General features: G+C 54.9%; 3 protein-coding genes across 3 annotated transcripts in view; 1 reads left to right on the forward strand and 2 right to left on the reverse strand.

The window, feature by feature from the left end:
• LOC137463965 (zinc finger protein 208-like) overlaps nucleotides 1–16,324 on the reverse strand; it is a 1,270,300-nt gene that overhangs the window by 672,508 nt on the left and 581,468 nt on the right. The window lies entirely within an intron of this gene.
• Nucleotides 1–16,324, forward strand: part of LOC137463966 (zinc finger protein 271-like) — a 1,077,684-nt gene that overhangs the window by 471,450 nt on the left and 589,910 nt on the right. The window lies entirely within an intron of this gene.
• On the reverse strand, nucleotides 5,306–7,492 carry LOC137463974 (serine/threonine-protein kinase pim-1-like). Its single transcript, XM_068175316.1, has 4 exons — nucleotides 6,880–7,492; nucleotides 6,059–6,238; nucleotides 5,654–5,803; nucleotides 5,306–5,420 (listed from the first exon to the last, which is right to left on the reverse strand). Exons 1-3 carry the CDS (start codon nucleotides 7,133–7,135, stop codon nucleotides 5,697–5,699), a joined length of 543 nt encoding a protein of 180 aa, XP_068031417.1. The 5' UTR covers nucleotides 7,136–7,492; the 3' UTR covers nucleotides 5,306–5,420; nucleotides 5,654–5,696.

The raw sequence follows: 16,324 nt of genomic DNA on the forward strand, positions 1-16,324 counted from the left end.
GGGGCAGGAGGAGCTGCCCTGTTCTTCCTCTGGGAAGGTCTGGCTCACCAAAAAGGAGGTGCGCTTCCCAGAGGTGCAGGACATCCACAAGTATTCTGTGGATAAAGCCCAAAGTCTCTCCTGGAGAGCTATGTCCTCAAAGCTCTGCCAGTGGACGCCAAGCTGCCTTAAAGCCTCTCCGTGGTCTTGTGAGGCTCCGAGAGCTCCGGAGTGTCCCATCGGTGCGGCAGGGTCGGGGCAGCCTCCACGTCAGGTTGCCAAAATATTGGTGTTCCCGATATCGAGGACAGGATGTGCCTTGGCTTGTCTGGCCCTGCTGCTGAACCAAATAGCAGCCACTGTGGTGTTTCACCCCAGAGACACTTTTGCCCGGCTGGATGTTGCAGCTGGGAGCATGGAGACAAGTCCAGACATGCCAGAGCTCCGGTGGCAGCGGGATGGAGTGAGTGGAAGCACACTGGGGGAAACTGGGATTTACTGGGAGAGACCAAGAGTGACTGGGATCACAGAGGAATCATAAAGGAAGTTACTGGAATAATACTGGGAGTATCTGGGAGTGACTGGAATCATACTGGGTGTTATAAACGCCAATCACTTGGTTTTTAAAATTTTAAAAGCTTAATAATAATAAAATGGTTATAAAAATAGTAATACAATTAGAGTAATGAAAATTTAGAGTTAGGACAATTACAAGACAATAAAAAGCAAAGAATTACGGATGTCCGGATGCTCTCGGGCACTTAAGCCCAATAAGCATGCCTTGTGAACAAAGGAATAATCTTTAAAAGCAGTAGCCTGTTGCATATTCATACATCTCATACATGATGCATAAATTCCTTGCAAATTAAGAACTTTTCTGGTTTTTGTCAACTTCTTCCCCTTAATCCTGGTGGTTCCATAAAGACAGAGAGAAGGTGGAAGAATGTTTGTCTTTTCCGATAAGGAGGCAGTAATTCTTTATGGGCCCCCATCATTGTCATCTCTGTGTGAAGAGTTTCTTCATTATCTCATCTCTTGCTTGAGCTAGTAAAAAAAAACCCCACATATATAGCCTCTATTTTAACTACAAAACTACATTTACCATACTATTAAAATGTTAATACAGCACTTCTAATGAATATAACATAATACATATAGTATTCAATTTAATATTTGCGAAAAGCCAATCATAAAATATGCATTTTTCACAGATGGGTACAGGAGCTGTCACATCTTCAGCAGAGGAGGACACACCTTCAGCTTGAGCTGTCACAGCTTCACCAGGTGTTGGGGAATGGCTGCAGGAACAGGGTCATGGATCGATGGAACAATTTTTCCAGCAATCCTCTGTTTGAGACCCCAGACCTGAGCTCTGTGCCCGGGAGGAGCTCTGGCCTGGGAAACTGGCCTGGGAACAGCATTGTGTCTGGGTCTGGGAAACAGCACTGTGCCTAGCCTAGGAACAGTACACTGTGCATGTACAGATAGCAAAAAAGCAGCATATACTTGAGATATGAGTTGTACAAGAACAGGATGTAAAACAAGATGTACCTAGCAAAGTAAAATATATCAAGCTAGCAGATGAAACACTTAGCTGCAGCTGAAACCGCACGTAGGAGAACATGTAACAATGAACCTTTATGAATTAACCAATGAGAGCTTGTTGCTAACATTGCTTGTGAAAAACTGTATAAACTGACAGGATCTTTGAATAAATCAGAGCTTGCTTATCAATCATATTGATTGTGTGCTTGTCTTCCCTCACTGCCCACGGCAAATCTTGGCACCCAGAACAGGGACCCTTGCAACCCTCAGGGGTCCCGGTGCCTCTCTGACTAAGGCGGTGAGCCCGGAGCAGCGCCGAATATGCAGTGTTCAGAGGGCTGGAAGTCTACTCGATGCTGGCATAAGGAGTCCTCTCGAGCCTGGGTCAGAGCAAGACTTGCCATCTGGGGAGTCAGGACAAGACTCGCCGTCCGGGGAAGAGCTGCCGGCTTGCAAGGTACAGAGGCTGCACTTAAGGGTCAGATTATGGAAAGCGAAGTAGCTCTTCAATTACTTACAGAAACGTGATTTAGCTGACATAGATTTAGATAAAGATCCGCCAGCTTTGTACACCTATGGTCGGGCTCAAGGCTTATTTAAAGCCTCGGGGGATCTCTTTGATGAGAAAGAGTGGCGTGGATTAGAGAACATTCTTTAGTTTAAGGTGATTGATGATGATAAGGCTGCCCAAAAGCTAATGAGGTTGTGGCGATCAGTCATAAATTGTTTGCAGAAGTATCAAGCAGAAAAGAAAGTTGCTGCTGTTGCTACTGCCACTTTAGAAAGGGTTAAACCAGGAATGCATTCTTTAGAGGTTGATTACAATCCTAGTCCTCCAGTAAGAAATATTATTGAAATTAAGAGCAGATCGAGTGATAAGCAACCTACTGCTCCCCCTGGTTTTAATCCTGCCTTTAATGCTGCTCAGTCAGACACAGATCCCCTCCCCGGGAATGAACAATCAGTAATAAATGGTGAAAGACTTCCACAGGCTAAAAGAAAGCAGCTGCAGGATGAAACTGTTCAGAACAGCCACAAAAGAGTTTTAGTGACATCTGCTAGTAATCCTTTTAAGCAAGAACATCCTAAAAATTTACCAGGAATACACAGAATGAATTGGTTGAGTATCCAAAAAGAAGCAATAAGTAATAAAGATTATGATGTGTTCTACTATTACTGACATAGATTGCCAAGCTTTTCCTGTTGCTTATACACCGAATGCAGGAGGGGGAGAAACAACCAGTTATCATACTGTGGATTGGAAATTGCTTTCACAATTGAGAGCCACAGTTAATGACTGTGGGCTACACGGGGAACCTGCAAAGCAAATGCTTAATTACATATGGGGCTCAGGTTTACTTCTTCCAAAAGATATTAAAAGTATCATAAGAATAATTATGACACAGTCTCAGTTAATGCTGTGGCAAGCCCACTAGCATAAATTATGTAATCATTTTGCAAAGACTCCATGACAGCAGAATGAGCCTTTATTTGGGATAACTGTTGAACAATTAATAAGTGTTGGGCAATTCACTACAACTGAAATGCAGGCACAAGTAGGGGCTAAAGTATGAAAAGCTACCATACCATTAACTAGAGAAGCAATCTCCATGGTTAGGACAAAACCAGTATCTCCTTCTTCTATGTCTATTAAGCAAGGCAGAAATGAGCTTTTTACTTCCTTTGTGGATTGGGTGACCGAAGCTATCAATTTAGCTGATGTACAGGACTTCATGAGAAGAACCCTATTACGACAGTGTGTTTTAGAAAATTGTAATACCTCTACTAGAAGTATTCTTAACACAATGAGCATTGATGCAACAGTGGAGGAAATGCTCTGTGTGCTCCCCGTGAACCTCAGCTCTGGGACCAATGTCTGCCCCAGGCTTCAGGGGCTGCAGTGGGAGCCCGGCTGGGCTCTGCCCTGGGGCCATCCTGCAGGGACAGCTGCAAACAGGGAGCATTCCCTTGCCACAAACAGCCAAGCCAGGGCTGCAGGGCAGCTGCTCCAGCCCGGAGTGCACTGCTGAGTGCTGTGCTCTGGGGATGGCGCTCCCCGCACAGGGGACTGGACTGGTGTGCCACAGGAGACAGAGAAGCTGCAGCTTCAGCCTAACTGAGGTGGGTGCGTGGGCTGGGAAGAGTGGGGAGGCTCAAGGGGATTCACAGAGCTCATCCTGCTGCAAGGACGAGGAAAAGGGAGTGGGAACTCAGCAGTGAGGAGAGCTGAGGGCTGGAGAGCAGCTCTGAATGACACTAAAATCCCACTGGACCTCTGAGACATTGCTGCTCCTCAGCCAGTGACAGGATGAGTCCCTAAGCCTGGGGCTCAGCCTTCCTCGTGGTGAGGGGCATCAAGGAAGGCAACAGTGTGATGGAGACTGCCATGGGCTGGGAACTCACTGGGGGAAAAGAGGGAGCAGTTGGGAAGTACAAGGCAGGTGGAGGAGAGAACTGTTCAGAGAAGGGCTGAGGTACAGCTTGAGCAAGCTGCAAAATGTCATTTGGGGTCATCCCAGATTGATTTCATTTCAGAAGCTATTGAACAAGTTTATTTTGGGGTGGTGTCATGTTTTCCCTGGGAGGTGTACACTCTGAACACTTGAGCTGTGTTGCTGAAGTGCTCAAGCAGGTCTGTGCTGCAGGTCACCCCATTTCTTCTTTGGCTGATTGCGGCCCGGTGCTGAGCTCCAGCAGAGCCCTGGCAGAGCCCAGAGCAGCCTCAGCACCCGCAGAGCCCGGCTGCAAGGAGAGAAACCAGAAAGCGCCCGTCAGCTGAAGGCTCCTGTCCCCTTGTCCCAGCCGCCCGCGGTGCCCAGGCCATGCTGGCCGTGCCCAGAGCTGTGCCCAGAGCTGCCCATCCCTGCTGCCTTTGGGAGCAGAGCAGGAGGGCAGGACATGTGCCCAGCCTGCAGCCAGCCACGGCACATCCAGCCCTCAGCAGCTGCCCAGAGCAGGATGCTCCTGTGCTCGCTGCCATCTCCCCAAAGCTCTGATCCCACCATGCCAAGCAGACGGGACCCACCTGGCGCCATCCCCCGCTGGAAGAAAAGCTGGTCCCAAACGATGTCCTCATCCTTCTCCAAGGGCACGGCCCATCCACACCACAGCTGCTCCCAAGCACTTCCCCATTCAGACTGGACCCCAGCTAGAACGCTTCCTCTAGGAAAACACACAATAAATTACTGAAAATAGATTACAGACAAAAAGGGGAAGAAGAAAAAAGGTCAAAAATCATATTACTGTCAGGGACTTGAGGAAGGCCCAACCCCTGCATGCCAGGGAAAAACCCACCCACAGGTGAGGGAAGCCCAGGTTTTCTCCCTTCCCCCCTGCACTGCCCCCCAAAATAACGGTGATCCCAAAGCAAACAGGGGCAGTGGAGCAGCCCAAGCCCTTCCTTGCCTGCAAAGCAAAGCAGCCCCTGCACAGGTTCTGGAGTCCCACCTCTGCTCCCACCATGGGGGTTTGATTGTGTCGGGCTGGCTGCCCCAGCCCCAGCCCCAGCCCGGGGCACGGTGGGTGCTGGGGGCTGTTGGCAGGGCCAGGAGCCCACTCCCATTTCATCACCACCCCAGCCCATCCCCCAGCCCTGCCAAAAGCAGCCTGGCAGCTGACTGAAGGATCAGCTGCATCCACCCCAGCAAAGGGGGAACCTTTGGTTCCTGGCCAGGCTGTGCAATGCCCAAATCTGGGAGCATCCCCCTGCGTGTGGACTCACCTGCTAATTCCCTGTGGAGCCTGGCTTTGGAGAAGGTGCCAGAATCGAAGTCCATCATCCTCAGCTGCCGGTGGCCAGGTAGAGGAAGAGGTTGTCATCCTTGATGTCGTCCTCGCTGTCCCCATCAGCAGCAGCCCCACCTGGTACAGCTCCTCCAGGGGCTCCTTCTCCTTCCCTGGGGGTGAGCCCAGGCTGTCAGGGTTCTTCCCAGGGCCCAGAGCTGTCAGGGAACCAGGACAAGCAAAACCAGCTCAGATGGTGGCCACCAGTGCTGGGCAGAGCAGCTCAGCTCCAGCACAAGGGCTGCGTGTCCCCATCTGATGACCCCTGGGCAGTGACACAGGCAGGACAAAATGTCTGGGTTCCTTTGCTTCTGATTGCCAAGGCATGTGTGGAGCTGAAACTTACCAGGGCCTTGCATCAAAGTGTGCCTGTGGCTCTCTCCCTTCTTCTAGGGCAGATGAATATCCTGCAGCCAGGGATCACAGAACAGCTCTTCTAACGAGGGCCTGTCCGAGTGCAGCATGGATAAACACCGCCTGATCACATCTTGGCACTCTGGGCAGAGAAACCAGAACCCGCCGGTCAGCTGGAGAAGGCTCCTGTTGGCTTTGCCTCACTATTCCCGTGCCCAGGCCATGCTGGATGTGTTCAGAGCTGGGCCTAAACTTCCCCATCAATTCCCTGTTTTGGAGGAGAGCAGGAGAGCAGGACATGTGCCACCTCCTCAGCAGCTGCCAGAGCGGGATGCTCACGAGCTGCTGCTGTCTCCCAGCACTGGCATTGCCCCCGTGGCCAGAGATGAGGATCCACCTTGAGAGAGCCGTTGTGGCAGTGAGAGCTGATGGTCCCAGCTGATGTTCTGGCTCCTCCTGAAAGGGTGCTCCCCGCAAACCATCTGGTGCAGCAGGATGCCCAGGGACCAGATGGTAGCTGGCTTGCCATAGTAAAATCCAAAGTGGATCCATTCCGGGGGACTGTATGACGGTGTTCCTGTGGAATACAGATGGGGTTCATCAGGGGGATGCTGCTGCTCCCAGAGCCTGGCCCCAGCATCCCTGGGCGTGTGGGGGCTGCCCCAGTGGCACACGGGGTGACCGCTGCCCTCTCGCCAGCACCTGGGACTTGTGTACAGACTCGGGGTTGGAAAAGAAGCCACTGGGGTTGGAAGAGGGCAGCAGAAGTCCTGGCAAGGCCCGACCATGAGGAGGAAAAACCCACCCAGTGCTTGGGAAAACCATGCCTTCATCCTCCCTGCCTGCACTGCCCAAAAAACATCATGAATCCAAAACAAACCAGGTGAGTGGAGCAGTCCAAGCCCTTTGTCACCTGCACACCAAACCAGCTGGGACACAGGTTACGGCCCCCCTCTCTGCTACCCCCACCCACCCGTGTTTTTGTTGGGCTGGCTGCCCCAGCCCCAGCCTCAGTCCTGCCCAGAGAGGTGGGCAAAGGCTGCCAGCAGGGCTGGAAGCTGGCTCCCCACCCAGCCCTGCTCAAATGCAACTCAGCTGAAATCTCAGTGCCATGAAGGGCAGCAAAAGGGAGAATCCCCGCTGCCACACCCAGCTTGGGCTGTGAGATGTTGGGCCATGAGATGCCAGGACCGAGAGCACACCCCTGCGTGGGCTCACCTGCAAAGCGAGTGTAGGCTGTGTCTTGCAGGTAGGTGCCACAGCCAAAGTCGATCAATTTGGCCTGCCCAGTGGCCAGGTCAACCAGGATGTTCTGTGGTTTGATGTCCCTGTGCAGGACCCCACAGCTGGTGCAGTGCTGCACGGCCTCCAGCACCTGGCGGAACAGATCCCTCGCCACCTCCTCGGACAGGAACCCCCGTGCCCGAATGAAATGATGCAGGTCCTGAGACCGCTTTGGGTGCTCCAGCACCATCAAGATGTCGTTGGGGAGCTCAAGCCACTCCAGCAGCTGGATGACACCGGGGAAGCCAGTGGAGACCTTGTCCAGCAGCACGATCTCCAGGGGTGCGCTGGTGCCGTCGGGCTGCGGGAGGAACGCAATTCCGTCAGTGGGGCTGATGCCGTGCCAGGGGTCGGGAACCCCTCACCCAGCACGGGATGCTCTGCACCCTGCGCTGGCCCCACGCCTGCTCTCCCTCGAGGTGTCCTGGTGGCTTCCACCCTGCCGGGCCTCGGCTCATCCCCGCCCGGCACGGCCCGGCTTCTGCCGCTGGCCCCGCTCACTCACCAGCTCGCCCCAGTGCCGGACGCGGTTCCTTGGCACCCTTTTGATGGCCACCTGCAAGCCAAGAGCAGCAGCGGGCTTAGTTTGCCGCCCGCCCTGCGCAGCCCCAGCCCCAGCCGCAGACCCAGCCCCATCCTCCTCCTCCTCCTTCTTCCCCTCCTCCTCACCCTCCCTCTACTCCTCCCCCTCCTTCCCCTCCTCCTCCTCCTCCTCCTCCTCCTCCTCCGCCCGCCGCCGGCCCCGCCGCTCACCGGGGCGCCGTCCGAGAGCCGCGTGGCCGCAAAGACGCTGCCGAAGCCGCCGCTGCCCAGCAGCGAACCCAGCCGGTACCGCTCCTTCAGGCCCTGCGGCGCCTTCCCTGCGGGCGGGACGCGGCTGTCAGCGCTCGGCCCGGGGCCAGGAGCGGCCCCCGAGCGCCCCCCGACCGCCCCGGGCCGGCCCTCCCCAGGCGTTCGCTCCCGGCAACGGGACAGCGGCGGCTCGGGGGCGGCGGCCGCGCTGCCGAGCGGCGGAGCTCGGGCCGGGGAAGCCGCCGCGGAGGCGGCGGCAGCGGCCGCGCCGCGTGTGTCCTCCGCGGGGCCCGGGAGGAGCCGGGGCCGGGGCCAGGCTCGGGCCAGGCGGAGCCAGAGGGAGGCGATGCCGCCCCAGCCCCAGGCACCGATGCCCGCCCAGAAGCGCCACCGCCAGCACGGCCAGAGCCGGGCGGAGGCGAGACCCCGGCGGGACGGCCGGGGGCGGGGATGGGGCAGCCCCGCCCGGAGCCGGGGGCGGGCCGGGGGCATGGCCCGGCCGGGAATGGGGAGAGAGAGAGACTGGGAGAGGAGGGGACAGCGGAAAAGGGAGAGCGGGAGACGGTGCGGGACAGTGGGAGAGGGAGAGGAGAATCAAGAGGGAGTCTCTGCTTTAGCTGCTGCTGCTGCTGCTGCTGCCGCCGCTGCTGCTGCTGCTGCAACTGAAGCTCCGGGGCCGTTTGTCCCCGTGTCCGTTTGTCCGTTGCCCGCTCACCCCCACGCCCAGCCCCCCGCCCCCTGCGGGCAGCCCCTGAGCCCGTCCAAACACGGGAACTTTGCCCTGTTGAGCCCAGACCCAGAGTCTGGACTCCTGCACGGGGGCAGAGGTATCTCCTTGGTCGCTGCTGTACATTGTCCCCGCTGAGGATCAAACCCTGTCGGGGCACATTTCCTGGCTGAAGGATTCCCTGGTCCTGGTCCTGCACTTATGGCTCCAGCGTTGCTTTCCAGCAAAAACTGGAAGGCAAACTGTGTAGGTCATGGTACTTTAGAGTGTCTAGAACTTGCTAAGTCATTGATCTTAGAGGTGAGATTGGAATTAATGGGATGCAGAGAAAAAGGGAGCAGAGAAATAAATAGAGGAAAACATCTTGGACTGTTTCTTTCAATTTTCATTTCACTTCTGGAAAGCTGTTTCAGTTTTCCAGGAATCTTTTCCACAGTCCTGTTTGCTCTTCTCAAGAACCTTTCCTGGAGAGCCAGGTTGAGCTCCTGTCACAAGATGTGCCACCACCTGCAGCTTCTCTTGGCTTTCCACACCATGTGTGCAGCAGGACTCTTGCAGCCAAGCAGGACAAAGGTTTGGAGAACTTGACAGCTTGTCCTTTCTTTTCCTGGTGAGCTGGGGAGTTGTGCCATTGGTGAGGTTTTCATTGTGACTGTTCCAGCCTTGGGAAACAGGAGGTGGAACCAGGACTTGTTAGGGAATACAAGCCTGACTGAATGCAGAGAAGGAATCTCCAGAGCCCGCAGCCAGAAATGGAGAGTTGTGTGATAATCATTCCCACATCTCCATGGACACCTGGAAAGTGATCTAGAACATGAAAATGGGACAGAGGGAGTTTGTTTCTGTGTTCAGTTTGGGTGATTCTACATCTCCAGAGCTGGTATAAATCAAGAGCACAGTCAGTTCATGATAAGCACCAGAACAGGCTGGACATCTGAGAGTAGGTGATGGAAGGAATTTCAAAAAGGAGAAATGCAGGGAATGACTTGGTGGACTGTGCCAGGAGCAGGGCAGGTCCCGCTGCAGGAAAAGCCCCAGGCCAGCCCCAGCACAGGGAAGGCCTCGGGCACAAGGGCAGAGTGCCGTGCTGGGAGCTGTGCCAGGGAGAGCCTGAGGCACCAAAGGTGCCTTGGCAGCAGCAGCTGCTTGCAGGGCATGGCCAGAAGCCTCCCTTGGCAAGCCGGCCTGGTGGCCAGCACTGCAGAGCTGCTGCCTCAGGGCTCATTTCTGGCTGGGCTCTGCCCCAGCCCACAGAGTGTGACCTCAGCCCTGACTCTGCCACGGCCCTTGTGCCTGAGCCCTGCAAAGCCCAAAGGTCACCTGTGCCCCCCTGGCTGTGCCAGCCCCTGGGGCAGGGGGAGGAAAGGCAGAGAAGGGGCTGGGTTTGGCTGTGGGATGTGGGGTCCAGCAGAGACCATGAGGAGTCGAGGCAGTGGATGGAGTGCACTGAGCAGCCCCTTCTGCCCATGCAGTCCTGGAATGGTTTGGATGGGAAGAGCTCTGCAGTGCTCATCTCATCCAAACCCCGCCATGAGCAGGGACATCTTTCACCAGATCAGGTTGTTCAGAGCCCTGTCCCAGCTGGACTTGAATGTTTCCAGGGACGGGGCACTGACCACCTCCCTGGGAACCTGTCCTGGTGTATCACCACCCTCATCATCAAACATTTCCTCCTTATCTGTTCTTATCTGAACCTCCCTTCCTTTAGTTTAAAACCACCCCCCTTTGTCCCGTTGTGCCAGGCCCTACTAAAACCTTTGTCCACCCTTGTATTCCCAATGAGCCGGGTTTCCATGGCAACTGCCAGGACAGGTGACCCAGGTGTCACCCCCAGTGAGGGCTGCCATGGAAACAGTGCCCAGCACTGCCCCTTTCTGTCTGGCTGACCTGGCCTTTGGCCCTGGCCCTGGCGTTTGCTGCTGGTTCCGCGGCGCCTGACCGGCCAGCGCGGCACAGCGCAGGTGGCCATGGCACAAGCCCCCAGCAAGGGATCCCCTCTGGCTCTGGGCAGTGACAGCAGCCCTGAGCAAGGGGCCAGGGCAGGTTTCCATGGCACCAACCATCACAACGGCTCCAGGAGCAGAGTGACTCTTGCCAAGGAACTTTGTGGTGCTGTTGCTTAATATTAAATCTGGTTTTTGCTGATCCCTTGCTGGGGATTTTTCAGCGCTCTCAAGCCCTCGTTGGTAACAGGGTGAAGGAGCCCTGGCCCAGGCTCTGGCCCTGGGGGACACGGGGACGCTGCCGGGGGGTCCCTGTCCCCCTGTCCCAACCCCCACAGCCCCAGCCCCCGTCCCCGTGTCAGGCTCTGGGGTCGATCTCGTGGAACATCCTCTGGGGGAGGCTGCGGCGCTGGGGGTGGGGGGACGCGGAGGGACAGGGGACCCCGCTGTGCACGAGCAGCGTTGGACTTCTCTGGGGGAACTGGGAGGGGGAGCTGGGGTGGAGTGACCTCCCCAGTGACTTCACACAGCCCCTGTGATGTCACACAACCCCTGTGATGTCACACAGCTGCCCTGTGATGTCACACAGCCCACTCTGAGATGTATCAGGCCACCTGTGATTTCATACAGGTGTCCTGTGAGGTCACAGCCTGCTCTTTGAGGTCCCAGTCTGCTCTGTGATATCACAAAATCTGCCCTGTGATGTCACAGCCCAACCTGTTATGTCAGAGCCAGCTCTATGATGGCACAGCCACCTTTGTTATAGTATGCAGCCATGCTGTGATGTCGCAGCCTGCTCTGTGATTTTTCAGTCAGCTCTGTGATGTCACAACCCACTCTGTATTGTCTCAGCCTTCTCTGTGGCATCACACAGCTGCTCTGTGATGTCACAGAGCCCTTTTCTATGACGGCAGAGTCTTCTCTGTGGCCTCACAGCCCGTTCTTTGATGTCACACAGCCAGCCTGTAATGTCACAGCCGAATTTGTGACATCACAACCTCCTCGATGATGTCACAGCCTACTCTGTGATGGCAGAACTCACTTAACATGTCACACAGCACCTCTGTGGGCTCACAGACCCACCCTGTGATGTCACAACACCTTCAGTGATGGAACACAGCCACCCTATAATGTCACAGCACACTCTTTGACCTCACAGCTCGCTCTGCTCTGTGATGTCATACAGGCATGCTCTGATGTCACAGCCTGCTCTGTGATGTCACACAATAAACCTGGGATGTCACAGCCAACTATATGATGTCACAACCTGGTCTGTGATGTCACAGAATCACAGAATTGCTGGGTTGGAAGAGACCTTTAAGATCATCAAGTCCAACCCATGCCCTAACACCACCTCAGCTAAACCATGGCACTGAGTGCCACATCCAGTCTTTTTTTAAACACATCCCATGATGGTGACTCCACCACCTCCCTGGACAGACAATTCCAGGAATTTATCAACCTTTCCATAAAAAACTTTTTTCATAATATAAAACATAAATTTCCCTTGGTGCAGCTTAAGACACGGTCCCCTGGTCCTGTCAGTTGCTGTGAGGAGAGAGACCGACCCCCACCTGACTGCAACCACCTTTCAGGAAGCTGTAGAGAGTGATAAGTTCACCTCTGAGTCTTCTCCAAGCGAAACAACCCCATCTCCCTCAGCTATTCCTCAGAGGACTTCTGTTCCAAGCCCCTCACCAGCCTTGTTGCCCTTCTCTGGACACGCTCCAGCCCCTCCATGTCCCTCCTAAATTGGGAAGCCCAGAACTGGACACAGCATTAGAGGTACGGTTTCACTACAGGGGAAGAATGCCAAGCACACTAGAGCCAACTACAGGGGAAGAATGACCTCCCTGCTCCTGCTGGCCACACCATTCCTGATCCAGGCCAGGAGCCATTGGCCTTCTTGGCCACCTGGGCACACTGCTGGCTCATGTCCAGCCTGCTGTCGACCAGTGCCCCCAGGTCCCTTTCTGCCTGGGCACTGTCCAGCCACACCGTCCCCAGCCTAGAGCTGTGCAGGGGGTTATTGTGGCCAAAATGCAGGTCTGGGTACTTGGACCTATTGAACTTCATCTTCCTGGACTCTGCCCATCCATCCAGCAATTCCAGGTGTCCCTGCAGAGCACTCCTACTTCCCAAAAGATGGAGACATGCTCCCAGCTTAGTGTCATCTGCAGATTTACTAATGAAAGCCTCAATCCCCTCATCCATGTGGTCAATAAAAATATTGAACAGAGCTGGCCCAGCACAGAGCCCTGAGGGACAGCACTGGTGACTGTCCCCAGCTGGATGCAGCACCGCTCACCACCACTCTCTGGGCCGGCCATCCAGCCAGTTCTGAACCCAGCACAGAGTGCTCCTGGCCCAGCCGTGGGCTGCAGCTTTTCCAGGAGTGTGCTGTGGGAGACAGTGTCAAAGGCCTTGCTGGAGTCCAAATAGACACATCCACAGCCTTTCCTGCATCCACCAGGAGGGTCACCTGGTCATAGAAGGAGACCAGGTTGGTCAAACACGACCTAGCCCTCCTAAACCCCTGCTGGCTGGGTCTGACACCCTGGCCATCCTGGAAGTGCTGTGTGATGACACTCAGTGTAAACTGTTCCATGACCTTACCGGGTACTGAGGTCAGGCTGACTGGGCTGGAATTACCAGGATCCTCCTTCCCACCCTTGCTGTGAATGGGCATCACATTGGGCAGCTTCCAGTCATCGGGAACCTCACCAGTGAGCCAGGACTGCTGGTAAATGGTGGAGAGCGGCTTCGCAAGCTCATCTGCCAGCTCCCTCATCACCCTGGGGTGGATCCCTTCTCGTCCCAAAGATTTATGAACATCCAAGCAGCTCAGCAGTTCTCTGACTGCCTCCTCTTGGATAACAGTGGTCCACTCTGCTCCCTGACACCATCAACCAGCCCAGGAGGACAGTTGTCCTGAAGGCAAATCGTCTTCTCACTAAAAACTGAGGCAAAAAATGGCGTTTAGGACCTCTGCCTTCTCCTCATCTGCAGGTATTAGATTCCCTTCCACATCTAATAAAGAACAAAGGTTGGTCTTACCCTTCCTTTTACCATTGATATATTTGTAAAAACATTTTTTTTTATCCTTTAGAAAAGCTGCCATTTTAAGTTCAAACTGAGCTTTGGCTTCCCTAATTTCTTCCCTTCATGCCCTTGCAAGCCCCTTAAATACTTCCTGAGAGACCTGGCCCTCCTTCCAAAGATGATACATCCTCCTTTTATTCCTAAGTTCCTTCAAAACCTCCTTGCCCATCCAGAATGGAGGTTTGTCTCGTCGACTCGTCTTTTGGCACACAGGGACAGTCTCTTCCTGTGCCTTCGAGATCTCTGTTTTGAAGCTTCCCTCCTTTTCTGAACTCCTTTGTTCAGGAAGGGACTGAGGAAAAGACTGTCTGTGCCCCTGTCCTATTAACCACCTGACCCAATGCCCTAAAGTCCCTTTTAATTGCCCTGACACTCCTCTTTTCAATCTCATCACTGCCAGCCTGGGGTACCAGCAGTGGGCAATAATCAGAGGGCTGAATCAGCCCAGGCAGTGTGTCAGTGATATCCCGTACCCGGGCCCCAGGGAGGCAGCAGACTTCTCTGTGGGGTGGCTCTGGTCAACATATGGGGCCCTCTGTTCCCCTCAGGAGGGACTCACCCGCCACGATTACCCTTCTTTCCTTTTTGATGTTATAGGTGCTGATCTGTCTCACGGATGAATCATAACTGGGAGGTTCACTGGACAGATAATTTTCTTCTAAACCATCTGGCTGACTCTCCAGATCCAGGGGATCATACCTAATCTGAAGTGGCACCTGGCTTGGGAGAGGGGGTTGGGAGGGTTTTTTATTATTACCTCCTCGAGTAGGTACCCACTCCCACTCCCCTTCATCGGCCGGGTGTCCTTCTATATCCTGACAGTGGGAGGTGTGGGAGACAGCGGGAACCAAGGAGAGCATTGCTGCACTGCCAGACCTCATGGAACCAAGGATCCATTGTGACACTGCAGGGGCCTGGGCACCACGGTGCCATTGTGACACTGCTGGGCCCAAGGATCCAAGGGACTTTGTGACACCAGAGGGACATTGTGACACTGGGAGGCCTCATGGAATCAAGGACAGCATTGGGACACTCTGGGGCCTCATGGAACCGTGGTGACACCAAGTTGTCTGGGAGTGTTGATCTGCTGGAAGGCAGGAGGGCTCTGCACAGGGCCCTGGACAGGCTGGATCCAGGAACCAAATCCAACAAGGTGAGGTTTAACAAGTCCATGTGCCAGGTCCTGCACTCTGGCCACAACAACCCCTGCAGCGCTACAGGCTGGGGACAGAGTGGCTGGACAGCAGCCAGGCAGAAAGGGACCTGCAGGGACTGATGGACAGCAGGCTGGACATGAGCCAGCAGTGTGCCCAGGTGGCCAAGAAGGCCAATGGCTCCTGGCCTGGATCAGGAGTGGTGTGGCCAGCAGGACCAGGGCAGTGATTCTTCCCCTGTGCTCGGCATTGGTTGGGCAGCACCTCGAGTGCTGTGTCCAGTTCTGGGTCCCCCAATTTAGGAAGGACATGGAGGGGCTGGAGCGTGTACAGAGAAGGGCAACAAGGCTGGTGAGGGGTCTGGAGCACAAGTCCTTTGAGGAGTGACTGAGGGAGCTGGGGTTGTTTATCCTGGAGAAGAGGAGGCTCAAGGGAGACAAGGCGATGTCAGGGCACAGGTTGGACTTGATGATCTCCAAGGTCTTTTCCAGCCTTGCTGATTCTGGGATTCTCTGAAACCACCCTTGGAGCAGTTGCAGGAGGAGCCCTGGGCCTCCTCTTCAGAAGCTCCAGCAGCCCAGGTCCCTCAGCTTCTCCTCACAGCCCCAAAGCCCATCCTGTCAGTCCTGCAGAGCCTCTGCAGCCCCTCCTCACTGCCCAGAACAGGTAGCCCCACAGCCAGACACAGCAGCCCAGATGTGCCCCCCTGGCCTGGGCTGCCTCTGGCAAGGGAGCAGCATGAGGCACTGCAGGAGCCTGCAGACAATTCCTGCAGCACTTGTGGGATGATCCTGCTCCCCAAGAGGACGTTCCCATGGTGCCAAGTCAGGAACTGGAATGCGGAGTGGGGCCAGAGAGGAAAGGGTAAACAGGGATGGGCTGTGTGCAGGGGAGGGAACAGGGGTGAGGAAGAGAAATAAATTTGTAGGAGGAAGAGTAAAGAAAGCAAAGGTGAAGGCAAGGAAATGCTCAGGGCAGTTTGGGGGTGGCTGCCAGGCAGCCCTGGCTCTGAGAAACAACATCTGCAGTGGGACAGGAAGCTCCCAGCTGATGGGAACAAACTTTTTGGCTGACTGCAGAGGCCAGGACAAAGCTGAGTGGTTTCCCTGGCGTCCCCCAGCCCTTCCTGGCCCCAGGGGCTGATGGCATTTGTGCTCCCTCAGGTTCATGTCCCCACAGCAGCAGCATGGGGGTGCTCCCGCCTGCTGTGTGCAATGCAAACAGGGGCTCTTGACGTTTCTTTGTGGACAACATTAATATGTAAAACAAAGAAAAAGAACCTCCAAAAGGAAAACAACAAGAAGTATCAAAGACGACATTTATTAGAAGTGTTTTGCAGAAATTGGCCAGCAGTTTAATGTTCCCGAAACCATCCAGTCATCAGTCTCCACACTGCAGCCTTGAGCTCCTGGTTCCTCAGGCTGTAGATGAGGGGGTTCAGGAGGCACCACTGAGTACAGAACTGACAGGGCCAGATCCAGGGATGGGGAGGACATGGAGGGGGCTTAAGGTAGGCAAGAGTGCCAGTGCTGAGAAACAGGGAGACCACGGCCAGGTGAGGGAGGCAGGTGGAAAAGGCTTTGTGCCGTCCCTGCTCAGAGGGGATCCTCAGCACGGCCCTGAAGATCTGCACATAGGAGAAAACAATGAACACAAAACAG

This window comes from Anomalospiza imberbis, chromosome 33 (genome assembly GCF_031753505.1).
Source record: "Anomalospiza imberbis isolate Cuckoo-Finch-1a 21T00152 chromosome 33, ASM3175350v1, whole genome shotgun sequence".
NCBI lineage: Eukaryota > Metazoa > Chordata > Aves > Passeriformes > Viduidae > Anomalospiza > Anomalospiza imberbis.

Coding starts and splice junctions, on each gene's coding strand:
- LOC137463974 (XM_068175316.1), bottom strand. CDS start 7,135: ATGGTGCTGGAGCACCCAAAGCGGTCTCAGGACCTGCATCATTTCATT. Junction 6,239..6,879: donor AGCCTACACTCGCTTTGCAG/GTGAGCCCACGC, acceptor TGTATTCCACAG/GAACACCGTCATACAGTCCC. Junction 5,804..6,058: donor GCCACAACGGCTCTCTCAAG/GTGGATCCTCAT, acceptor TTCTCTGCCCAG/AGTGCCAAGATGTGATCAGG.